The following is a 27,080-nucleotide window of genomic DNA, read 5'->3' as shown; positions in this document are numbered from 1 at the left end:
TAATTTTAAATCTTCATGGAGTTACTTAACTGTATACAAGTATGTATATCCAGGCAATGGAATAATGATGTGCCAGATCTCTTCAATTTTTTGTCATTCTCATTCCTGCATAGTAAAGCCCTTAAATACTGTAAGAGAAACACTTCATTAGTATCATCTGTATTTTGCTTTCTGAGTGTTCACAGGCCAATGTTATGACATCTGTTTTATTTTGAGAGGAAAGTATTTAATGGGATATAAAAGACAAGCTGTAGATCTTTGTTCTTTCGATGTTTCCTGCTCTCTTGAAGTAAGATGATGGAACAGAGCCAAATAACTTCCCCTTTGTTTAGTTTATTAAATTGTCTATCTACCACATAGAACAAAAGCAAAAAGGAGAGTTCTGCTAATCTTGTCAGCTATGTTTCTGTTAGCAAGCTTCCAACGTTCCCCTCTTTGGATGGTTATCAAAGAAACTTGTGTTATTACTGGCTCTTCGCCTTGCCGTTCAGTTGAAGTCATGAACGACTTCCTGTGGCAGGCTTGAAATGACCCCGTTCTCATAGGTTCATCGCTGTGCACATCGCCTTGCTGGCACCGCCGTGCAGACTGGCGGTGGTGTGTCATTTTAAAAATAAAACACTTTGTCCTGCCCTTTAAAAAGAGGAAGTGTCCTGTTTTAGCCTTACATTGAAGAGGGCAAAACACTGTTTCAGCTTTTCCCTATGTTGCAGAGAAAATGGGTTTTGGTATACTATCTGAATAACTTTTCATACAGTTGTGGAAGTGAGTTTGAAAACGGTGGTGGTCAATTGAGACAAAAGATGAAAGAAGGATGGAAAGGAAATGAGCTAATGGGACATTTAAGGCGGTGCCTTTTCTTTAGGGAGAAGGAATGGTGCAGTGCTTGGGGTGCTGAAACAGGGCTCAGGCAGCCCAATTTCATTTCCTTGCTTCCAGTCACACTGGGATACATCTCACATATTTCAGTGGGAGCCAAGCTCCTAAATACTTCTAAGGATCTGGTTAGTGCCCACCCAAGCCACTGCATTTCATGTTTTTTACTGGCTAGCTCAGTCTGCAAAGCTATTCAGCAGATTGGGGACACTTAAAAGAGAGACTACATGGATTTGCCTTACTTGCCTTTCTGCCTTATTATTCCCATGTGGCAAATGGGAAATGAACACCATCTTAGCTCACTGAGGTGTTGTGGAAGGATAAATATTTTTAAGATGGTGAAACACTTGAATAATACAGTTATGAGACCAAAGGAGATTCAAAGCTGGAAGTATCTGGGAGAAATCTCATTGACAGAAGTGGCCAAAAAGATGTTCCCTATATTCATTATAGAGTGGACTCTGTGCCCTGTCCATGTTTATGCTCTGTGAAAGGGTACGTTTGAACATGCACACACGTTTATATACTCTTGTGTATATTGATACTTACATTTGTTGTTGTGCTTTCCAAATCAGCTATTGTATGGTCTGTTCAGTGGGGGCAAATCTGGGAGCTATTACATGGTTGGGAAAGTCTTAACATTGACTTTTAGAGTAGAATTCTCCATATTTTCCCTGTTCGATAACCACTGTGTAAGGTTGCATTAACTCATTAGCAAGCAGGGGATAACCAGCCAAACAGAATAAAACAATTATTAAATGCAGATCATTTTGCTTTAACTTGCAACAGAAGGTTTCTTCTTAATGTGTGCATATTTCAAATGAAGTACTTACAGTGCCATTGATTTTAATTTTTTTTTTTAACCAGGTGAATGGAGTGAGGCTCTTTACCCCTTGCTGACAACACTCACAGACTGCGTAGCCATGATGAGTGACAAGGCAAAGAAAGCCATGGTCTTTTTATTAATGCAGGACAGTGCTCCAACAATAGGGCTGTGCCTGAGCCTTCAGTATCGCAGGGATGTTGTCTTCTGCCAAACTGTAAGCAAGGAAGTTTGCATGGTTTGATTACACTTAGACTTGTGGTGGGATTTTATGAAGTATGACAGATGACTGCAGAATTTTTTCAATCTGTTTTTTTTCCTCAGGTTGAATGCTATGATCTCACTCATTGTACTGTTATTACTATTCGCTTGCATGTGTTTGGAAATATAAAGCTCATATCTTCCCTTCGACATATATTCCTAATTTTAAAAAACTGTGCAAGAACCAGTGAGAGTAATGCTGTATACCGAAACAGCCTTTGCCTCCCAATGCCACTGATCCAAAACCAGAAGTAAGATGTGAAAGACAGAGGAGGGAGGGGAAAAAAAAGGCCCATAAACAGAAAATATACTCTGATACCAATGTTTGTGGTTTTTTTTTTCATCAGCAAAACCAATGGAACCTTTAGTACCTAAGGAGAGAAGTCCAGCCCCAAAGAGACTGGGTGCTGGGATTTTATAAAAGTTTTGTTTCTGGGCCAGTTGGGGTCTGTTTTGTGTCAGCCACTCACTAAGAGATGTCTGGAGGCACCTTCCATGCTTTTTCTGCTGACTGCACTTCTTCAGCTTGTCTTCTGTCCTGTGGGAACATTTTACATAATAAGAATCAATTTATTTATTTATTTATCAATTTATTAAGTTTATTTATTTCAAACATCTTATCTCTTGTACATTGTTTGGTAGAGCAGTTGTCCCAAAACATCATTTCTCATAGAGATAAATGTTGATAATTTTTCTGTACAAAACCCACTTTATATTGCAGATAACTTTGTTTAGCTCTATGCTTTGACTATGTTTACCCATCGTAAAGATCAGAAAGACCAAAATAAGACTTAATCTCAGTATCAGGGCCTAGTCTTGAATGTCTCATAATGCTGGAGTTTGAATCTTTATGTAATGCAAGCAGGCATTGCCTTTTTAAAGCATTCTTAAAATGTCATTTTAAAAAACAATAATTTAATTGTACTATCAAAATTCTTGCCTTGGAACTAGTTGCGTTGCTTTCCCATCTGTAACTAAAACAATTCTCCAAGGAGACTCTTTTGTAATTCACCAGTTGTGGATTCTTGCTCAAGTGGGCATGTCAAGAAAACAACTATGTGAGATCAACAGCAGTCCCACCTTGGGAGAGCTTCCAACTTCAAGCTAGTATGCCCTAAATCAAACTTTAAGTGTTTTGATTGTTGTTGTTTGGTTTTCTCACTTCAACTGCAAGGAAAAAGAAGAGTACCCTTTAAAGGAAAAGAGCATTAGTCTGACAGATTTTTATGGCATCTCTTGTGCAGGGTTGTTTCCATTTGGGGCTGAAGAGCTTTTTGTCTTGCATTATTTCACTCTTGTCTGTCTTCTCTCCTACAGCTGACAGCTCTTATTTGTGGTTTCATTATCAAGCTGAGGAACTGCCTACATGATGATGGATTTCTGAGACAACTCTATACCATTGGCTTGCTGGCGCAGTTTGAGAGCCTGCTGAGCACTTACGGTAAAGACACAGAGCAAGTGGGTGATAGCAGCTGTGAGTCACCAAATTCTGCTTTAAATTGGCTACAGCAGAAGATGAGTGTATGGGATAATCTGCAGCTTAGCTACAAAATTGTTTTGAAAAATGAAATGTAAAAGCAAGTAATATCTGGATTAGTTAATTAGCTAGCAAATAGCAAAGCAGAATATCTTCTTATTAAAAAATAAAATGTACTTGCCTTGTGATGTAATAAGGCCAAGAGTTAAAAAAAAAAAAAAAAAAAAAGAAGAAGAAGAAATATCCATCATTTTTTTTAGAAAAGAAGGGGACTAAAATTCCAGCAAGCTGGGAGGAGCTCCATCCAAAAAATGTTTTTTGCATTTCTTTGACCTTCATTTATCCTACAATAGAAAGACTGCGGAAGTAATACATAAAGAAAACATATTTCACTCCTGTGTCAGAATAGATATTTGGATACCAATTAGGGAATGCTTTCTTGAATAAATCTAGAGTTCACTGTAAGATACTGCAATACAGGGTGACAGAACACTTTATAACACAAAGGACATCATGGATATGACAGTGCTGAGAAGTGTTTACTAGTATTGTCTGTACTAGAAAGTCAGCACACAATCTATTTGAAAGACAGAAGGCTGGATGGGCTAAATAATTCGTGTTTTCTATCCTTGCTAGAGTCACAAAGTGATTCAAGACTTTGTCCGAAGTCGGGCAGATTAAGATCAAGGTAGAGGGCTGAGCTCCCTACCCTCACCACCCGCAGAACTTTTTTTGTGAGAGCTGTGGCCTGCAGTCATAGCAAGTCATGGATAAAGGGAAGTTCTTCATGATGATTACGATTGAATTTTTCCTCCTTGATTTAGGTGAGGAGCTGGCAATGCTGGAGGACATGAGTTTGGGAATAATGGACTTGAGGAATGTAACCTTTAAAGTAACTCAGGCCACATCAAGTACATCTACTGACATGCTGCCAGTCATCACTGGAAATCGGTAAAAAAAAAAAAAGAAAAAAGAAGAAAGGGGGGGCAGAATGTGGAGGAAAAGAGTAGGGTTGCAGAGGGAAGAAACTGATACTGTACTTGAAACTCAAGCAAATAATGTACTTTTGTATTGTGCTATGTTTTTCTCAGAACTTTAGAGAAATGTTTTAGAGCAGCTTTTCTATTTTTACCAGTGTTTCATTTTGCTAACTAAACTGAGAAGGGATGTATGACAGAGCTCAAACTATGACAGTATTGTTCTATGAGTTGGTATAATCTTGACCTGGCCTTCCATTATCATAAGCAAAAAGTATCCAATCTGTTCTTAGGCACTTGTGCTGTTTTTAGATTTTAGACTGACTCTCGAGCTTGATCTCATCTCTCATATATGAGAGATTCTCCGATGTTGGTCAGTTGATCAGTGCTTTACTGTATGTCGTTGACTTACAGTGGTTGTCATATCACTGCAGGATACAGAGCATGTTAGCTGATGTTGAACTGAAGCCTATTTAGCACCCGTTTCTAAACTATTAGGGCCAAACTGTGGATTTAACTTGTGGATTCTTTTGAAGCATTGAGTTGCTTCTCATTTTGGCCAACTTTTTCTTTTTCTTCTTCTTTTTTCTTTTTTTCTTTTTCTTTTTCTTTTTCTTTTTTTCTCTTTCTCTTTCTCTTTCTCTTTCTCTTTCTTTTTCTCTTTCTCTTTCTCTCTTTCTCTTTCTCTTTCTCTTTCTTTTTCTCTTTCTTTTTCTCTTTCTTTTTCTCTTTCTTTTTCTCTTTCTTTTTCTCTTTCTTTTTCTCTTTTTTTCTTTTTCTTTTTCTTTTTCTTTTTCTCTTTCTTTTTCTCTTTCTTTTTCTCTTTTTCTTTTTCTTTTTCTTTTTCTTTTTCTTTTTCTTTTTCTTTTTCTTTTTCTTTTTCTTTTTCTTTTTCTTTTTCTTTTTCTTTTTCTTTTTCTTTTTCTTTTTCTTTTTCTTTTTCTTTTTCTTTTTTTCTCTTTCTCTTTTTCCTTTTCCTTTTCCCTTTCCTTTTCCTTTTCCTTTTCCTTTTCCTTTTCTTTTTTCTCTTTCTCTTTCTCTTTCTCTTTTTCTTTTTCTTTTCCTAAAAAAAGTCTATTTGAAGTGTCAAACATTCATGAGGCCTCACGTGAAGTAGAGTGGGAGCAATCTGTTACAGCTCTATTGTGGTGGGAAGCTTTTGCAACAGATGGAGTAACACGTTCCTGCAAACACCTCAGCCTGCTGATCAGCTGGTTTCTGGCATAAAGCTGACAGGCCCCTGCAAGACACCTCTGTTCTGAGGGAGCCTGTTCACAGATCGTGAGAAAGCTGTGGGGTGACAGAGACCTCAGAGAAATTAATGTTTTAAATCGTTCTGTGTTTCACAGAGTCTTCAGAAATTTAGTTTTGAATCTGATTTCTTGAGGAAACAAGGTTTATTGAATTGCAGTGTGCTGCACCAAGCTCTGCTGAAGCTCTGCCCAGTTTCATCTGCATCTTGAAAAAGAGCTAGAATTGTCAAAGATAAATACATTTGGATGAACTTAACCAAGTTCAGGTTCAGCTGCAATGGAAACAGCCTTGGCTGAAGGAGAACTGTGATGCGATTGTATGTATTGCAGAAATTACTGAGACCTTTGTGAATGGCTGAAAGCTGGCAGAAAACCCCTTTCAAAGAAAAAGCTTTAGTTAAAAGTACAGGACGCAAATCAGTAGAAAAACAGACTTCATTAGTTTCAGGTCTCATAGTGCTACTTACTACTCTGCTGTCTAGATTTTACTCTAGAAGGGGAAGAGAAGAAAAATCATATTTATTTTGGTGCAAACTATTGGAGGCTTTACATTTAGAGATGAAAACAAGCTTTTGCTTTCAGATGTAACATAGGATATGCTCTGCTATATTTTCCCTGTGTCCAGTGTAAATGAGTCACAGACCAATTTTGATTATATTGTTATATGGCTCTTATATACTTGAGGGAGTTTTTAAGTGCCTTGTGAGCAGAAAAATGATCATAGGAAAGTTGCACTGTAAGGACTGCAGCATAACAGCAAGGTACTGCTGTGGATAGATTAATGCAGGGCATGCAAAGCACAATAACTTATGTCTAGGCAATCCCTCAGCCTGTAGTAAAGGTAAACTAATATGATTTACCTTAGTCCGTAGTGATGTTGTGGGTTAAGGTAAGTTGCATTACTTCACACTGGCCACGAACTAAAACATGCACATCTTTGCTGTAGCTCAGCTGACCCAAGGTAACCTGTTGGGCTGCAGGAACAGGTTTGTAGGTCTGAGCCATAAAGATCCCTATCAGCACTTTTTGTTGGCTCCCTCTTCAATTTGTGCTTGGATCACACCTATCATTGCCTCTGCCCTTCAGCTCAGGAATACCAGCAATACTCATTGTATGCAAAAAATCTTTCTTGCATGTGCATCATCATCCATGATAAAAGCTTTTAAATTACTTTTCTTCTTTAAATCTTTTTTGATCTTAATCTTTTTTATTTTAATCTTTTTAAATCTTAATCTTTTAAATTTTTTATTGTCTTTTAAATCTACTCTTCTACTTTTGATGAGCTGGGGACATACCAAAATTCATCTTTTTCTCATCACATTATAGGGAGCTAGAGTATTAATGGGGAAAGCAAATTCAGCTTTTCTCAGGACTTTTTCAGATCTGATTGAAAAACCCATGAGGACATAAAATGAACATTATAGGCTGTTGCTATTTTGTGTTTAAACTGGTATAGCTTTTCTGACAAGGATCAAGCTCTGGCAGTACTTTAAAGTTTTGGATTTTGACTGATCCTGTTTTTTTTAATATAATTGGATTGTATTTTAGGTGTTAACGCTCTTAACAAAAAGAACACATTCTCATAATGTTGCTTTTTGTACTGTATGTCTTATGGTTGTTTGTTTATTTACAGTGATGGATTTAATGTGAGGATCCCTTTGCCAAGCGCCTTGTTTGATTTGCTGCCGCGAGAAATTCAGAGTGGCATGTTACTGAGGGTTCAGCCTGTTCTTTTCAATGTGGGAATCAATGAGCAGCAAACCCTAGCAGAGAAGTATGTATTCAATCATGCGAGCTCAACCTTAATGGCAGTTCAGCAATCTCCTATTCTAATGGAAGTATGTCTCTGTGAAATTGCACTGTTGCATTACTAAATGTGATCCATTTTCTCTTCCAAAATGAGAGCACAGGACCATCGTATGAAGCTGGCAAGTTCCAAACAAACAAAAGGAGATACTTCTTCACACAGCATATAGCTATGGAGCTCTTTACTTCATGGCGTGTAGTAAAGGTTTATGTGGTTCAAAAGTGGCTTTTTGGAAGAGGAAATCTGTCATGGGCTGCTTAACACAGAGTTGCTGCTTTTGACTCCAGAACTCAAGAGTGGCAGGTCACCAGAAGCTGAGTTAACATTCTGAGGATTGCTGTGTATTTGCGCTCTTGGTTTTGTACTCTTCCCTAGACTCCCTCTTTGGCCACTATCAGAATTTGCTTCAGTTTAACCTACTGTTGCAGTACTGATACAATGCAACTGGGCTCTTGAAAAGCTAAAAAAATGTAATTATACAATTATATTTGTTAGCAAACCTGTTCTGTTCTGGGAGAGCTACCAGAGCTGCTTTCTATTATGGCTTTATCCTGTAAGGAATACATTGGCAGATCCCAGCTGTCGTGGAGAACTCCAGTGAAATGAGGCATGTAGATGTTGCAGCACCAGCCTTGCTGCCTGGATGGAGCATGCAATCTGATGGCAGACATCTAGAATAGATCAATCAAGGGTATTCCAGGAGTTCATGTCTTCCTCTATTGCCTATAAGAGACAAATGTTAGATAAGATGAATCACCGTGTTGCTGACGATATTTGTTATGTTCGCATTTTATCCCTCCTAGATCCATATTTCTCATTCACATGTCTGAAATCAAAGTTTGTGATTCTGCTTACTGGTTGTTACTAGCTAACAAACTGAGCCAACATTGTTAAGTTTGAATTTTTGCAAAAAGATCTACCAAATAGATGGGTGTTTAATATTGATAATTAATATTGATAGAAAGATACAGAAGTCAAAGTCTTTCAAATACTAATATCTGTAAACTTTTCCTTTCTGCCTTTCTGCCTTTCCCCTGTTCTTGCATTTTTCTTTTTCTGGAATGAATCGCTGCAACTCTTTTCTGTTACACTTTCTTCTGCATTTGAATATTTAGGCATTTCATGGGATGTATCTTTAAACTGTGTTCTAATAGTCATATTGCTGAGTGAAGTTGTTTCTAAGAAAAGAGAGGCTTAAATGTTCCCTTCTTCACCTTTTAAAGGTTTGGAGACACCTCACTTCAAGAAGTAATTAACATGGAAAGCTTAGTCCGGTTGAATTCATATTTTGAACAGTTCAAAGAAGTTTTGCCTGATGATTGTAAGTATTCAGTAACTAATGGCAAATTCAGTTGCAGAGCAATGTAGGCTGAATTTTTTTTCTTCGATTCAAGTGAATTGTTTAAATGTTGATGATATGCCAGTATAGTAACCTCCAAGAAATGATGCAACTCTATTTTAACATGTTAGCACTAAGTAGAGCAGGTTCAAGTTGGTTTGAGGCTCATTCTGATTAGTTTTCTTTCTTTTTTTTTTTTTTTTAATTTACTTTTACATCTTTTTCTAAGAGGCACTGCATACTGTATAAACAGGCAGTCAGAGTACTGTGAGAGAAGGCATAAAAGTGACTGGTTGTAACAACAGCACTTTCATCTCCAGTTTTTGATGATGTTCTTTGTGCTTATGGAGACCCGTACAGAGAGCAAATGCCATTTTGTAGGAACTTCTTTTTCCCTCTCCTTTTCTTTTGAAGCCTCTGTCAAATTGTAGTGTCTGCAGCCAGCGACAGGGAAGACTAGTGTCTGGAAGAGATACAGAATCTGATACAGTATCTGGAAGAGATACAGGTCAAGGGAGGTGATCCTGCCCCTCTACTCAGCCCTGGGGAGGCCTCATCTCAAGTACTGTGTCCAGTTGTGGGCTCCCCAGTCCCAAGAGAGACATGGAGCTACTAGAGAGAGTCCAGCGTAGGGCTACGAAGATGATCAGAGGGCTGGAGCACCTGCCCTTTGAGGAACAGCTGCGAGAGCTGGGCCTGCTTAGCCTGGGGAAGAGAAGACTGAGGGGGGATCTGATCAATGTGTACAAGTACCTGAAGGGAGGGTGTCAAGGGGACAGGGACAAACTCTTTTCAGTATTGCCATGTGACAGGACCAGAGGCAAAGGCCAGAAATTGAACCTCAGGAAGTTCCGCCTGACCGTGAGGGGGAATTTCTTCCCTGTGAGAGTGACGGAGCACTGGAGCAGGTTGCCGAGAGAGGTTGTGGAGTCTCCTTCTCTGGAGATCTTCAAGGCCCACCTGGATGCAACCCTGTCTAACCTGCTCTAGGTGACCCTGCTGAGCAGGGAAGTTGGACTAGGTGATCTCCAGAGGTCCCTTCCAACCTTACTGATTCTATGATTCTATGAGAAGCTACAAGTTTGAATTTTACTGGTTTTATATGAAGTTGCTCATTCTTGTTTTCTCTGGAAGCAGTGGCATAAATGCATTATTTACATGTGACCACAAAAAAATGTTTAGAACTGATTAATTCATTGTTATTAGTGTTAACCTCTTCTAGTAAACTAAATTCACAGGGCCCAAAATTGCAGTTTTATTGCAGAAATACGAACACAGCAACATGCAATGGGACTGGGCTGTCAGACAGAATGCTCTTTGTGGTCCTTTAGGAAGGTACGTTGGTACACTTCCAGATACCCTGGACATTTTGATGCAACTGAGAGGAGAACCCATCTCCCTCTTACGAGGCCTTCACTATCCACAATTGATAGTCTGAAATTTTAGCTGCAAAAATTAAACTGTTCTTTTTATTACTCAGTAGTCTAACATCAGACTTCCTTGTAGACTTCAAAAGTTTTAATCAGTTTACAGTGACATTTTTTTGTTCTGCTGTTCTCACTATTCCTTCATTTGTCTCTCTGTCCATGTAGCCTTACGTGATATTTCCTATTTAGTTCTTTTTATTTTCTCATCTTTGGCTTTGCTTCTTTTGTTTACTTCAGTCTCTTCCCTCAACTCTTAACCTCTTATTTTTGTCTAGTCTTCTGTTAGCTTTTGCCTTTTTCCTTAAACATTTTTTATTTTATCTTGCAGTCTGTTTTCTCTCTTGTCATTTGTTTCTTCTGTCTTCATGCCTTTTTTGAACTCTATTTTAACTTTATAGTTATCTTTTGCCAGTATCACTTATTTCTTATACCAGAGGTTTTTCTTCAAGTAACTTGAAGTTCTGCATAAGGCTAGCATGCAGAGTTGAACAGGTGATGCTATCATGTGTTTTGATGGTAAAACAAAACAAGGGAGTCTTGTGTCCACCTTGCCCTTTCCCCCTTGTTTCCAGTTACTTTTCATTACATTGAACTCCCTGCCACCTGAGATGAATGGCACAAACAGGCAAGATCTGTCCTCTGCCAAAACTTCTTTCTGCTTCACTGTTTGTCCTGGGTAAACACAGACATGTTGTACCTAGTTTTGCAATACTGCTTGGACAAATGGTTTGTGGTTATAAACATTAACCAAACATTTTTGATAAGCAGTATGGAAAAAATGATATTGCAGGTGTCCCAGCAGACATGTCTGAGATGTTCTGTGAAAAGCTCGCTCTGCCTGGACAAACCTGGGAATGTCCTTACCATAAGGAAGATCTGAGGGTACATTCTGTACCTCTCCTGTGGTGATTTTTAAAGCGTATGAAGTGAAATATTTTCTGTGAAAGGATAGAATAACATTTTCTTTAACTATAGTATGACCAGCTAGAGTAGTCCATGGAAGGTGCAGGCAAAAGGAGTTTATATGCTTTTAGATTCAGACATACTTAGCCTGAAATAACAAATGGGTCACTCTAGACAACAAGAGGCTGGTGAGATATTGGCTGGCAGCTTGTAGAAAATGTTCCCTCCGTGAAAAAGACACAAGGAGAGTTGATCTCTGACCTCCTGTCCTTTCTCTGAAGAAGTTGTGTTCTTAATTCTCAGCACTGCAGAATTTCAAAGTGAGTTGCTATCTTTGGTTACATCTGCTTGTCTTTAGAGGTATTTAGATGATGGTCTTTTGCCCTCTTTCTGTTGCAGGCCTTATGTTTTTTCTAGGTATAGAGTTTGAGTAGAGCCAACTAGGATAGGCAGAATTTTGCTTGCATATTGTTTGCTGTGAGAAGAGATGCAATCGAAAAATAAAACCCTGTAAATCATGCATGTTTTGTTTTGTTGCACAGTCATTTTTTAACAATGTATACCACCTTATTTATCCACTCACAGCTTTAGGTCATGTCCTCTGTAGTTAGCCCCTTTTAAAACAAAAAACAAAAAAACAAGAAGACCTATTCAGTACTTGTTACTGAGTACCTTGGTGCATGTGTAAGAGATGCCATGTAACACTTTGAATGCATGAGTACAGGATGACTACTGAGGGCTTTTGAAAAAAGCCTTTTAAATTCCTTCAAATAATTTCTCTCTGCTTAATGAAGTATTAATAAAGAAATTCCAGCAGTGCAGAGTCTTGTTGGAGAGAGTGCTTCTTGTAACTGAAAACGGTCAGCCTACAAATTCTAAGTTGAAAATGTGAGCAGAATGTAAAATGGTGTCTTCAGAGTTTCGATGGAGACCTGTGTGATGTCCTATCACCTGTGAGGGGAGACTATATAGACAGTTACATGTTTATATAAAGTTCCAAAGTGTGTGAACCCAAGTGTGTCTGTGACACACAAAACAAGATACTAAACCAGTCTTGCTCCCTTTATTCCCTCTATTACTATGGTGCTCTCAGATGCTGAACCCCTGGTGGTCTAAGTACATGAATGTGTACTTCGAGTTGCATTTAATTAAACTTGAATTTGGTTTGCTGGTGTAGTTCAGAATAGAATTAGCTGTTATAAACTTTGATGGTTTCCAGAAAACTTGATTTTTTCCAACTAGCAGATAGGAACAGTTTTCATGTAGCTTATTTTTATGAACATGTTGAATACAAATAAATAATTGGACTTGGTTTTGTTTTTATAGGTCTACCTCGATCTCGTAGTCAGACATGCCTGCCTGAACTGTTAAGATTTCTGGGGCAAAATGTACATGCAAGGAAAAATAAGAATGTTGATATCCTTTGGCAAGCTGCTGAGGTATTTATTAATCTAAGCACCTCTACATAGTTCAGGCAGTCTTCTACATGTATAAATACCCTGTGTTTTCCTCTTTTTTTTATTACTCATATTTTCAGATTTCTTCATTTTCCAAGCATACAGCTCAGAAATACTGCCAGGTTAAACCTCCTCCAGGGTGAGACATGCAAAAAAAGTATTACCTCCTAAATACTGTAAATGCTTTTAGTTTGTACTGTAAACACTTTTAGTTTGGTCTTATTGGCTGGGAAGATAAAATCAAAGAAAATGCATTTTTCAAATCAGCATTTTCCCCACAACTCCTGTGATGAAATACAGCTATCCCAAAGGTGACAACTTTTGACATTAGAGTCCTACACAACATTTGTATCTCTCCAAGGAAGAGAAATACAGGTGTGTTCTCTGCCAGGAGGTTATGCGTGAGGAAGGAATGATGAATTGTATATTCTATTTCCAGATATGCCGCAGACTAAATGGTGTTCGCTTTACAAGCTGTAAAAGTGCCAAGGATAGGACAGCCATGTCGGTCACCCTAGAGCAATGTTTGATCCTACAGCATGAACATGGGATGGCTCCCCAGGTCTTCACCCAGGCTCTGGAGTGTATGAGGAGGTAAGAGTTTGGCTGCAGTCACTTATTCCTATATCAAGAACCATGCAAACTGCAGATGAGTAGTGGTCTCTGTTTCTACTCAAAAAAAAAAAAAAAAAAAGGTAAAAGAAAGCCAGAAAACTGCAAAACTGACTGCTAGACTTCATCCTTCATAATATAAAACCTACTAATGCATGCAAGTAAAGCTGATTGCTGCCAGATTTGCATGAAATGGGCTTTGGGTTTTCAAGAGTGAAGCAGAAGTTTTCAGAGGAGCATGTAAAAATACATTTTCAATTGGCATGTTAGTGCTGAGCTTGCAGATCAGGAAACTGGTGCTCCTTTGAAAGTTGTCTAATGATGAAGTTACCTTGATCATCAGAGCACTGGGTTTCTTAGTTTTAAGTCAGGCAGATTTCTGCACCTGCAGTTTGCACTGGTTTGCCGTGTGTATTCTTTAGCAGTGAAACACTTTGCTCACTGGGCAAATTGTCAGTATGAGTGTTTCACGATACAGCAACCAAATCCCATCACAATGTGTCAGTGTGCCATTGTCGTATCAATATAATGATGTTCTGTATTCTGAAGCAGCAGACGTTTGCAGAATTAAATACTGTACTAAAAAATCTGTTTACTGTTGTTCAATGCCTTGTTTCAAGCACTGCTGGAAAGCTCCGTAACTCACATACCAAAAGAAAGGATAAGAAATCTAGCTTTAGTCTTTATCAATGTAGTTCAACAATGCTGTTCAGTCCTGTTTTTCAACATTCACTCTTACCGAATGTACTGTACTGTGTGTCTTTTCACTAAATTCTCTAGAGTGTTCAATTCTCTTATCCTTTCTGTATGTTTTTGCTGTTTGACCCTTTCTTACTCTTCAGTTACCTAGAAGGAAAATGTCTCATCAATAGCACTATTAGTTTCTTAACACTAATAATTTGTTTTCCTCTTCTACATCTACTTGGATGTCATTAGACTTTTTTATTTTCACCTTAGCTGCACTTTTTGCTGCACTGTTATACAGTAAGTACAATACAGGAAAACTGTTTTCAGAGACCCATTAAACCTTGATATTAGAAGTTAAGATTGGTTGAAGCAGCTTTGTGAGAGAAAAGATACTAACTTAAAAATGGAGCTGAGTGGCTCTCAGATGTCTCATTATTTAAATTATGTTAGTTACTTTTCCACTTAGATGTCTGAAAGAAAAAAGCTCTCTTGCACAATTTTAATAAGCAATTTCTTTAATAAGAACAGAAATTGAGCAAGTATAATAATAATAAATCTCACTTTTTCTTTAAATTAGTTACTGGGTTACTGATTTTTCAATTCCGTCATGGTCACAGTAGAGACAAAAGTTAATAATAACATTGTTTTGGACCTTCAACCATCAGTTTAATACAACACAGTATCAGATCAAACGTTTACACAAGAAACACATTGCTTTATGTTGACCTATGTCAGGATACTGAAAGAGGACCATTTTTAATCAGTATCTCCAGCTAGTTTGTTCTAGCAATGTCAGGGACTTGCTATAACAGGTGAAAGACATGATGTTCTCTTCTTTCTTATCTTTGAGAGGGATCATGCAGACTGCCTAGTCTTGAGGGAATACTAAGACTGGGATGAGGAGGTGTTATTCAAACTCACCAGTTTGTCTTCCTCCGATCTCATTGCTCTTTGGAGTAGATTACTGGTGGTTTTTTCTTTTTCTTTTTCGTTTTCTTTTTTCAATATTCTCCAGTTCTGTTCATGAACAACGGCACAGAATTAACAAAGCTTCAAGAGAGAGATAGGATTAATGAAAAATTACGTAGAAGCCAAACTCCACCCAAAGCCATTTTAACATGGACAGAATGACCTGACCTAAATGGCAGACACAGGAAAGAGTTGTAGAGTAATTTTGGAGCATTAGAAAAACTGAGATTGTTTGTTTGTTTGTTTTACTTGGATCTTTTATTTGTGTAATTGTACAAGAAAAGGAAGCTTAGCCCAATCTTGAAGCCTTCCAAAGTCTTTTGGGCAGTTGGAAGGGCAAGGAAGTATTCAAAGTATTTCATCTCTTCTCTATTTGCCAGTAAAGGAAAGCATCTTTGTTTACAGTGCTCTTGAAGGATGAAGGAAGCACTCTCTTTTTCCATGTAGTCTTTGTTTTCTGAGGGATTAGTTCCCACTTACTCTGCCTCAGGGACATCCTTTCCTTCCTAGTCTTGTGATAATTGCACATTTGTTAGGTGAGCATGGACATTAGAGAGAGAACATTGAGTCCCATTTGTAGATTCTTGTAAAAATTCACAGATACAAGTTTACAGCTTTTAGCTTAGAAACAAATATTCTATTGGAATAAACTCACTTTCCTGCAAGTCAGTCACAGCTTTTCCAGCCCCCAATCAAATATGTGGTAACTCACAGTCTACAGATTGTAAAAACATGACAGTATGTCTGGAAGTTCAAGCTACACCAGAAATGACTATCTGGCTAATAAAACCAGGCATCTCAATAGTCACAGTGCAACAGGGTCATATGTTCTTTTCCATCTGCGGCTGTGCCAACACTGCTAGAACCATGACTCCCTCCCTTCCCTTCTCCTACCAGATTACTGTCCTGTGAGATTTGCCAGTAGAGTTGTTTGTGTGAATGTACCCTAATCCAATTTCAATCAAAATCAGCCTGAGGAGCAAAAAAACCCCATTTTCTTACATGTTTAAAGTAGCCCAGCTCATTTCCGTGAAACCAGTTAGGAAGTGGTCACCCGAGTAATTCAGCCAACCGAGGAGGGAAGCTATCTCTGCCTGGGCTCTTGCAAAGCACCTGTGAAGGGCCCGAAGGCAGTGATTTCTTTTAGCCGCTATGGTGCTGATTGAAAAGGTTAAATTATAAATAGCCTGGCACTCATGTTTTGCTATGGCCACTCACTGAAAACAGTCGTGATAGAAAGCTTGCTTGGATTTCTTCACTAGTTCTGACCTGCCTTAAGAATAACATTTGGGGAAATGGATCAGGATTTGTTTTCTCTTTTTGATAAAATGGACTTTTGAGTTCGGCCAAGGTGGAGAGCACTTGTTGAACCTTAGGGAATAAAACAAAGCACTGCTGCTTTGTTATTCTTTAAGTTAATTTATGGTTCATCCAATACGTATTTTTTTCCTGCCATTCTGTGAACTTAGAGGACCTGCTTGTCCCTTCTTGTACTCCATGTGATTGCCAATAAGAAAACAGGAATGGTAACTACATCCATATTTTACTGCTATGCACAAGATATAAAACCAAGCAGTATTTAGAATCAGTGATTGCATATTCAGTTAGATTGTTAGTTTGCTCTTGGATTTTAGTATCATCTTCTTTAACATGCCTTTCTATGTTTAACTGGCAAAATGCACAGCACTGGCACTACAACATTAATTTGTGAGCAAAGTCATATTTTGTGCCTAGTCCATTTTGACTTTTTGCTGTCCAATATCTGAAAATTATCTCAAATGTTTAATATACAGTATATTTTTACATGCTCAAAGATTTCTTACTTGTTTTCCTATGTCTATGTCTGTTTCTAGTCCATACTTTCTAGTTGCCTGAACTGTAGGCAAAAGCCATGTGGCTTTTTACATATTTTTTTTCATTGGTAGGGAAGCAATAGTAGTATTTAAAACCTTCTGTAAACAAGAGATGCTTGGCAAACATATATTTATTTAAAATGTATTTTAAATTTGTTTAAAATTCTTTTTAGTTAAACAGTTGCTGGCAGTACTGTGAGCTTAGCTGACAGCATTATTGCTGCACTGTTCAACCACACAGTTCTTGCAGCTACATTCTTTTTAAATACAAGACAGTGTTTAATTTAACACCTTTGGAAGGCATTGAGTTTCTCTAACTTTTGTCTAATGATCAAATTCCAGCACTAATTCACATGCATAAGCTGGATTAGCAAGGCATTTGATTTGTCTATTTACCATGGCCTTCTCTAGAGATAGTCTGCCTATGAATGTTTCATTTGAGAAAGTGTGTGCACTTTGGTATATTTGGTGTTTCCAAATTTCCGATTTTTTCCCTGTGCGGAAGCATCTGCATGCGCCAGCAGTGACAGGGAAAGCCCTTTCCAGCTCTTGTGAATGTCTCCATCCACACTGTGCATATGTCTTTGTGTGCAACTGAGTATTTTGATACTAATTTTTCATGGTAGAGATGTGACATGTTATCTCCTCTGTTTGTCTTAGTCTGCATTTTTCTATTCTCTCCATAACGTCTTCCTGCCATTTTCAGCCTCCCTTCTTCCTTTTTTTCCTCCCTCCGTGTTTTACTGCCTTATCTATATCCTAAAACACTTTTCTTATTCCCTACTATTCTATTGTGCCTTTCTCCACCCCTTCCCAGGCAATACTAGCTTTCCACTTACTGCTTCTCCTGTTCATGCTCCAGTTCATTTAATATTCCTCTATCACCTCCTTCAGTGCTCTCTCTATATTGTGAATACCTTTCAGTGTGTATTTTTGCCCAGACACTTGTCAGCAAGTGTGTTTGCTTTTTCTTATGTGTACCAGCCAGATACGTTCCTGCATATGTTGGCATTATTCACCAATCGGCCAAGCAGAGCACTTCCCTTCCAAATACGTGAGACTGTATCTGTGCTGACTTCAAAGTCCAGTCCTCTGTTCAGCCTTGAGCTCAGATGCTCCTTATATCCAGATCAGGTGGACATCAGGTGCTGGCTGAGGGAGAACACTCAAGCGCACACTTCCATTCAGTACAGCCTCAGGTCCACCCCCATGTGAAAATGGGAATAAGCCAACTCTGGATATTGCTGTGTATCCTTCTTGTCCTTCCCTTGGTGATCAGAAACGTAGTGCTGTAGTTTCCTGCCCACCTTATTCCATTTGATCTGAAGTATTGCCAGTATCCAGAGACTATTTTTCTCTTTCCCCACCTCCAGGACATCTCTGATGGCTTCCAGCACATCATCTGCCCATTACCTAACCTTTGCTAGATAACCAGCAAAGCTACCTAGTACCTTTTATGAATGGAGCGAGTGCAGTTGTTCTCACAGGATCAGGCTCACAGGGTGCATGTTGCTTTGTAAACTAAAAATAGGACTGGACAGGGCAGAGAAGTGTTCCAAATGAAATGCTTCACTGAAAAGCCTCAGGTTGGCTGAAGAGGTGTTTACCACAGGCTGGCTGTGCTCAGAACAATGTAGGAAGGAAGGCTACAATGAAATGTGCTGTGTGACATGTCTTACCTTCACATGCACAAATTAAACTACTCAGAAACATGTATTTTGGAAAGCATATTGATACACACTTGAATGCATTTTGAGGCAGTAAAACAAGTGATCTCTTTGGGGGGGTTTTGTTTACGTTTTAAGGAGGTAGTTAAGAGGTTAATTTGTTTCATTGCAGCTCAAATTGAAAGATGTTTGAAAGGGTCAAATACTACAATGGTTATTCATGTTCAGCTTGCTTTTCAGAGCTCAATTTCTTTGCAGCATGCGGAAGCATGGCAGAGCAGCATGGGATATTGCTTGGTAATCTGAAAGAATGAACATGGAAAACCATTTATGGTCAACCTACATGTGTTTATTTTCAGTAGACTACAGTACTTCTTATTTTTCTCTTTTATTCTCTTTCCCTCTCCTTATATCTGTAATTGTGCTGATACATATTTTTGAGACGTTTTCCCACTCTTTCTTTACTTCATATTCTGGTTTTGTTCTGGCTTCTCCCATGTTTTCTCATCTTCCTGACCACCTTGTGTTGCTATCTCTTTTTATACATTCATTTGCATGTCCATCTTCCCTTCTGCTTTATTTTCCTTCCTCCCAAACTTCTTCCTTTTCACAGCATTGGAACACGGGAGATAGTCACCCAGAAGAACTTGAGTGGCTTGGTGCCCATCCGAGATTTCAGACTAGATCCCAGCCTCCTCTACTCTATTCCTTTACTAGCTCTCAGCCCCAATTTACTGATTGTGTGGCTGTTTCTGAGCATAGCGTACCTGGTGGCCAGATTACGTTGCAAATGAAGATAATGTTAAAAAAAAAAAAAAAAAAAAGTGCTTGAATGTGTATTGCCACTTGGTACCTGCTGGACAAAGGAATATATCATAGCATTGTCTGCCAAGAATTATTATTATGCCTTACAATTTTACGTTTCTATTGTACTAAACTGTAAATATACATCAAATTATTTTATCAAAAAGAATTGTATTGAAACTTTAAATTATTGTTCTGCTTTCAGTGCTTGTAACATAGTCTGACATTGGCCTGTTACCTCGTTACTTTAGCCGGCCTGAAGATCTCTTACCAAATACAGTTTTGTGTTACTTGTTTCATGTATTCCAGAGAAAGGAACTCTGTCTGAAAAGAATTTGTATCTTTTTGTATATTTAAGTGTATGCTAATTTTGCCTTTCATTTTTACAAGGTACAAAGAGAAAAATATAAACATGGGTGGGGTTTATAAGAAATTGTAAGAAATTTATTTAAACAAATTAACAAATTTCTACTTCATTTCAAAGCATAATCTCTAAATTACAGTCATAAACAGTTTGTAGAACCATAGTGTTGTTCCTTTCTCATGATTAAGTATGTGTCAGTAGAAGAGCGTACCACTCAAAAAATGACTTGTGGTGCGCTGCATGCAGAATTACTTCATTATATTTGTAGATCTGCATTTTGTAATGTATTAAAGACATGAAGAGAATGATTCATGGTCAGGAAGAGTATGTAATTAGTATAGCCTGCTAATGCTCCATTATCCATTTCAGGTGCTCTGTTACATAACTTTCTCTGAAACAGGATAATTACTATCCTGGAAGTTAAAGATATTCATCTTCAATATTTCAGGGAAGAAAAGGGATGTATCAGTAGTAGCTGGGTTTGAGGTTTTCCACTGGGCTTGTGTTTCTGACATTCAACTAAATATTATCGTTGTTTCCATTTTACAGTGTTGGATAGCTTTAATAAATTTGTATGTTGAGCAACAACAGTGACTTAGACATAGATGAATGATGGGAAGTTAATAACAAAGTGGTGAGACTAAAGAAGCTTACCCTGTTTAGTAGTGCAAAATAACTGCAGAAGAAATTTGACTGTTATTTATATGTAACATCAAACACGAAAGGCCTATTTAAGCTGAAGTAGTGGCTCTGGAAAAGCTTGTCAATAGCAATAGCTGATGAAAAAAAAAACTTCATTTAAAATAGTTTGCTAAATTCATGAAGAGATTTACTTGGCTTGGTGTTGAGATGACAGAAGATTGGGCCTGGCAACTGAAGAGGACTCTTCTAGTCCTGTGATTTGTAATTTGTATCATTATTAAGGTAACCAGCTCAAAAACCATAGGTATCTGTAGTTTTTCTTATCAATTTTAATGCATTCTGAAAGCTTCTGAGAGGTAAGCTTAAAAAAAGGAAGAAAGTGCACTTAGAATAAAAATTAGAATAAAATACTAAGTTTGGTGACTATTTAATTTCCTCTTCTAACTACATAAAAAGATACATGATTAAATGTGTTTCTTCACCAAATCCAATTGTACAGTACACTATCTCCTGGTATTTTTCTCAACATTCTTCCAGTTGTTGTTGTTTTTTTCTTTAAAGCTCACTAAAACCAATATATGTATTAAGCATATATGCTATTTATTTTTAGATGGAATGAATTTAGGTAAGGCCTTACTGCTGATTGGATTAAAAATCATGGACATATTCATGTCCTGTGCTGGTATCTAGTACCACTGTGTCTCTATCCAAATCATCATTCTGTCTGATGTGAATACTGGTTCCTTTGCTGTGGGTACCAAAATCTACCTTTCTGCTATGTCAAGGAATGTCATTGGCCTTTGGCCTTGTTCTTGCCATGTGTTGAGTGTGGTGGTTTCATGCTAACAAGATGTAAAGGTAACTTTAGTAGGAGTTTTTCCACAGAACTCCTTGAGATTATTAATCTGTTTTAAATAAAGTGTGAGGGCTTTGCTGGATTGAGGCAACATGGTTATCATCAAGCCTGCAATAAGAAGCCTCTTAAATTCATGTAGAATGAAAGGTCTAGGCATTTTGAAAACAATGTTTTTTTTTTTTTTTAATTATTATTTTCTTTTCATTTTAACTTTAGTGGGGGTGAGGTTTCATCCTTTCTAGCTTGGTCTATGCTTTCATGATGCATTCAAATTTGACACGCTGTAGTGTATACTGCTCATGTGCCTCTGCCAGAGGAAATTTATTCTTTGAAAAAACTGGCCTGTTAGACTCAGGATGAACTCTAAAAGTGACTCATCCGACTTTCAATAAATTTAGCGATGAACTCCGTTATGGTTGAGAATGTAAAGTGCTTCATAGGAGTGGTCACTACCTTACAAGGAACCAAACCTTTCCTCAGGGAACTGAGATGAGGCAACTGCTGGTATGTCATAGCGATGATAGTGTAACAAACACAGAAGCTGCGAGTTGGCACAGCTGTGTTTAGCAGCACAAGGTACCAGTTCTTAACCCTTTGAAAAATCTCTGGTAACTTGTGAGAATGTGTAAAGTTTTACATGTGTAATTCAGCTGAGTAACTTTTGGGTAGGAATTTCCACATTCATTTAACAATATTGATAAGTACTAAAACCAACCTTTGATATATACTTAGCATTCAATTATATTTTAATTAAAGATCAGCTTTTATATTAAAAAATTATTGTTATGAGTTGATGACTGGCTGTGTATCAGTGTATTTAAGATTATATTAAAGATTGGATTAAAATCTCTGGAATGAAGGAAGCTTCAGTCCATTTAACACCACATGGTATTTCCAGGAAACTTATTATATCCAGGTTATTCAAGTGGTCAAGAAAGGATTTATGAGGTTAATGAGAAGTGCCATCATTCCCAGTCTAAAACTAGACTTCCAAAGAGTGGGTCACGTGCTCACTGGCTGTAAATTGACCTAGGGCCAGTGGAGCTGATGGGCTCTAGCTGATTCACAGTGTGAAAGACGTGGCACATGAAGTGGTGATCATGTCGATGGCCCACCTGGACATGTGCAATAACCAGATAGAGTGGAATGAGTTAGGAACAGAATGATTCACTTCGGACTGAATACGCACACCTGGTATCACACATCTGTTATTTAAACTTATTGCTTCTATTACTATTCTTATTTGACTGCAACAGCATTTGAGAGGGTGTTTCTGTAAAAAACAACTGTGTCATAAAAATGTTGTAATAATGTAGGATCCATTCTTTAAAAAGACAGTCACAGAACATGTTACAGAGACAAATTTCAAACTTAACCTGTTTTTAGAACAAAAAGTTACAATGTTTTATGAGCTAAGCTAAGCTAGGTGGTACGTACGTAACACAGTTACAGTAAGTTCAATTAACCAAAACTTAGAAAAGAGTGAGTATCGATAAGAGCAGAAAGCTTTCAAACTGAACTGGAATCCAACCCCTTCTTTTACCACAGGCTACTACATTTTACCTAAGACACACGCTGCAGACATCTCCAAGACAGAAGTAACATGATATTTCCACCATAAGATGGTGTACTGTACATTTTGCCATCGAGTAATAGTATTAAATTATTGTCTAGGTTTCAGTTCTCTACAAAAGAAAAAAAGAAAGCATTCTCATGCAAGCCTAAATTGGCTTATAATATACTTAAAATAGAGTCTTTCTTCTTTGTGTGTCTAGTTTTGGATATAATCAAAATCTTGACATAGACTTACAAGTATAAAGAAGCCTTAGAACTGGAGTCATTTTTAACTGTAGCACAGCACTGTAACATGGGCAGTTGCACGCAAATAGTCAGAAAAAATTCAATTCTAAATTCTGCACAGCTTTGTTTTCTTGGGGTGATGACTGTCAATGCAGCCAATCTGTTTTTTCACCTACAGAAAGTGATTATTTCATGATTAAGATGTTTTTCAGAGTATGTTTGCTTTCGAGTCAATCTATGCATGCAAATAAACCTGGAAAGTCATTATTTTGGTATCCACTCTCATTTTCAAGTTTGATCTTAAAACTGATTAATACTCATATACAGGGAACAATGAAATTATTTTAAGGCATTTATTAAGAGATCAGCAGTTTTTATTTTTATTTTAATATACTAACAAATTAGCAGAACTGCTTTTAAGCAATCTCTTGGGATCCCTTGTGCAGTGAAGCAGCATGTGAAGTTAACAGCAATGTACCCTGAAATACATGAAACCCTTGTAAAAGAACTTTTTCACTAGATGCACTGCTGCTTTTTAGAAATGCAAAACTAGCAATCAAACATAGCATGTGTCCATTCTGTGTGCTTCTTACTAGCATTGTATGATGAGTCATCATTTTTAATATTTGCACTGGCAAATTGATTAAATGCTCATTAAATATAACCAATTTTTTTTAATGCTATGAAATAACCAGTTCATTTCATCTTAAAGTCTTTTATTTTTTTTCCTTTTTACTGCTGTCATTTTTTGTGCTTGTTTTTTTTCCCCAGTGAGGGTTGTCGACGAGAAAATACAATGAAGAATGTTGGATGTCGCAAGTATGCATTTAATTCCCTGCAACTGAAGGCTTTCCCAAAGTATTACAGGCCTCCAGAAGGAACTTATGGAAAAGTTGAAACATAAGCATATTATGTCCTTTAATTGCTGTTCCATTAAAACATGTGGATACACTCTAGATTAATATATGATTTTGTCATCCAGAACAGATAAATAACTTTTTTGTACGCTTCACTAGATTATATGGAGCATGTTACTTAAAGAATTGGAATCTATAGTAACAATTATTCTGACACCTTAGCTTGAGAATAGTGATGACTCTGCCCATTTAAATAGCCTTCAGTGTATGTAAGATGAACAGATATTTTACCATGTAATAATTACCTATATGCAAATAGCTAGGCTCCTCCTGGATGGCAAGGACTTTATGAATGGCATTTAGGCAGCTGTTTCGCATAACATCTTTTATACTGAGTTGACTTGAGATTGAGCTTTTCATAAACTTTTTAAAACTGAGAGTAAAACTCAAAAGTTGTAAATAAAAAGGGATTGGATCCTAGACAGTCTAATAACTGTAAAATGCATTGTTACAATCAAGAAACAGATGTTTAACTTAAAAAAAAAAAAAAAAAAAAAAGAAGAAGAAGAAGAAGAAAAAAGTCAGCACAATAAAAGCTGGGAGTTTGAAATGTTTTGCTGTATATAGGATACCATCTTCATATATGAACTTAATACATATAAGGCCAGGCATATGAGGTCTAGTTCTGTCTAAATCAAAGACAAAATCCCATTGTTTTCAGCAGCAGAAGACTTGGGCACACATCTTAACTGATTTTAAGAGATGTTTCAAAAATATGACACTTTCTAAACCATTAATGCCAGCAAGAGTTACCTCTGCCCTTCCCAACCATAATTAAAGTGCAGCAACCAAGTTGCTGATGTTGCATATGAAATGTTCAATATGTTTCAATATGTATCATATAATAATTAACATATTTTTACCCATAGCATTTTATATCACTTCTTTATTGTAAGTGTTAATATCATGGGGATTTATGGGGTTTTTTTTGACTGGCATTTTTAAATTTTTGCATTATCTGGCAATACAAAAATTTTTGAAGCGCCCAACACATACTAGTTACTCCATAACAAAAAATGGTTCCTGTTTAGCTTTGCATTTTACCTTACTAGACTCTGTTCAGAATCATGTATAGGAAATACAGCTATTTTCAGAATATTTCTGAGGAAGGTAGCAATGGCCTATTTTGAAACAAAGTAACTGCTAATGTGTTACTGCTAACCTGTGAGAACTTCAGCTGTGTTCAAGCTCATGACTAAGGTGACTAGTTGAGCATTTGATAAAAAAACTTTCAGGAGACCTCCTTGAAAATAGTCATCTCCCAAAGATTGCCTTTGAATATGAGATTCCCTTTTAAGACACAGATAAACATTAATTTCCAAATTTTACAGACTTAAATCATCTCTAGCTAGTTTAATTCAGCCCATTGTGCTTCACTTCTAAGGATATAAACTTTAGAATAGAGAAATCTGGTTATTTATTGTTGTGAGAGTAGCAACAGCCAGGTAAGTATACGGCTGTTTTCTGATTTCTTTCTGCCTCTCACTGATGTTTGTCTGTGCTGTCACTGCTCTATCAGTCATGTTCATTCTGCTCCCATATAGGTTTGGGGGTTTTAAGTACAGTGGTTTTTGCATTTTGCTTTTTGCAGTTTAACACTGAGCAGCATGTCACTAAGCCAGTTTAGAGAGTTCTGCTGAACTAGGTTGTTACCATTATTTCAGTCATTATAGGAGAACAAACCAATTTCTGTGCAAAATCAATGTATTTCTAGTACCTATACCAGTTCTGAACAAATAATCTGTAGTAGAACAGTCCCTTGGAAACTTAGAAACTCTGCTTTGCAGGTAATAAACTACTGCATTTTTTTTTTTACTAATATGTAAAACAAATGTATGGTGAAAAACTTTTTTAAAAGATCTCTTCAGACGTGTTACTCCATTAGTTCTGCTCAACCTTCAGTCCCTGGTGCATTATGAAATGCTACATTTATTTTTGTATAAACTATACTCTTTATATCCCTTTGTTTTTATTAGTTGATAATTTTATTTTGTATATTTCAAACAGATAGTTAATTATATATTTTAAATCTTATATTGTTACACTGAAAATCTTCTTCCAGTGTTCACCTTCAGAAGAAAATCATATGAGATCTGTTGTAACAATTAGCAGAGCCACCCACTGATATTGTGGCCAATAATCATTAGATCCACTCTAGAGCTTAGTGATCCTTTATTTATTTTGTATACCCATCCAAACAGGAAAAGTTCCCAAGCTTTGTATGTGCACAGTGTTTGCTCACCTTTTTAAAGTGGCAGAATATCAGTCTCAAGTACTGCATTATTTTGTTTAAACTATTCTGATTTCAGTATACTTACATGTAAAGCACCATTGTTCAGCTAACATTTTAAATAGTCTACATGGTCAGTACATGCACATCGGTGGGCTTGTTTAAAGGGTATAAAGAACAGTAAGATCTTGAGCAGTTCATCAAAAAAGAAAAACTGTGAAACTTTAAATCTGTATAGGAAACTTCACAAGGGTGAAGTAAGTTTTACTATTGCACAGAAGGCAAATTTAAGGATTACTGTAAAATGAAGTTCTGTCTGTTCTTTTTGAGTACATTTTTTAAATTATAAAACATACAAAGGTTAAAAAAAAAGAAAACTGTTGCCAAGTATGTTCTGTGTATGTTCTGTGAAAGTACCTACAGCACAGTTGCCTTTTGTTCCACTTATACATGTAAAATTATTGTATAATACAACACTGTTTTGTCCCAACATAATTGTATTTGCCAAGCTTTCTGCATTGACATATTTTTATTTATTTGGTTTTGGGCAGTATTAATATATCATAAACATATCGCTACTGTTTTATATATTCCTAGTTCATCCACTCCATGTATGCTGTAAATGTGCTAGTCTTTAGAATGAAAACAAATAAAGAACTGACAAGAATACCAAAATGGTGGCTTACTTTCAATGCATTTGTGGTAAATAAAACGTACTCTCTCAAATTCTTTGGCTTACACGATATGTTTTATCTGTTGGAGAATATATTACATCTTGTTTGGAAAAATTTTACACGGCTATGCAAGTCAGGAAATAGTTACTTCTTAAGCCCTGCTAAAGTACAGCTGTTAACAATTTTCTGTAGTTAAGTTGGCACCAATTTGTCCATATGGTATACATTCTGCAACAACAGTTAAAGAAACGTGAGATACATTTTTTATGTCATCAAGACCTTATATTCTTTCTCTGCTAGCTTTCTATAACACCTTCATGAGCCTCATCCTCTGTTTTGTTTGTTCATTTGTTTTCTTTTCTTTCCCATCTGTTAATAGAATTCCTGCTTCCCGTTCAGCTAACT

The 27,080-nt window shown here is 37.0% G+C and overlaps 1 protein-coding gene across 10 annotated transcripts in view; it reads left to right on the top strand.

Annotated features, from left to right (window-relative positions):
* Positions 1 to 26,727, top strand: part of INPP4A (inositol polyphosphate-4-phosphatase type I A) — a 134,033-nt gene extending 107,306 nt beyond the window's left edge. For 9 of the 10 annotated variants that reach the window (XM_062601579.1, XM_062601588.1, XM_062601583.1 and 6 more), the window contains 8 exons: positions 1,744 to 1,916; positions 3,278 to 3,401; positions 4,262 to 4,388; positions 7,301 to 7,441; positions 8,698 to 8,795; positions 12,470 to 12,582; positions 13,040 to 13,194; positions 23,626 to 26,727. In XM_062601579.1, the coding sequence (XP_062457563.1) occupies positions 1,744 to 1,916; positions 3,278 to 3,401; positions 4,262 to 4,388; positions 7,301 to 7,441; positions 8,698 to 8,795; positions 12,470 to 12,582; positions 13,040 to 13,194; positions 23,626 to 23,758 (1,064 nt within the window). In that variant the 3' untranslated portion in view covers positions 23,759 to 26,727. Of the gene's footprint in view, positions 1 to 1,743; positions 1,917 to 3,277; positions 3,402 to 4,261; positions 4,389 to 7,300; positions 7,442 to 8,697; positions 8,796 to 12,469; positions 12,583 to 13,039; positions 13,195 to 19,397; positions 21,764 to 23,625 lie in introns of those variants that run through there. The other variant, XM_062601584.1, reaches the window with a different exon arrangement.
* The last annotated feature ends 353 nt before the right edge of the window (positions 26,728 to 27,080 follow it).

The sequence above is a fragment of the Rhea pennata genome, chromosome 1 (genome assembly GCF_028389875.1).
Source record: "Rhea pennata isolate bPtePen1 chromosome 1, bPtePen1.pri, whole genome shotgun sequence".
NCBI classification, from domain to species: domain Eukaryota; kingdom Metazoa; phylum Chordata; class Aves; order Rheiformes; family Rheidae; genus Rhea; species Rhea pennata.
This window is presented reverse-complemented; position numbering and strand designations above follow the sequence as displayed.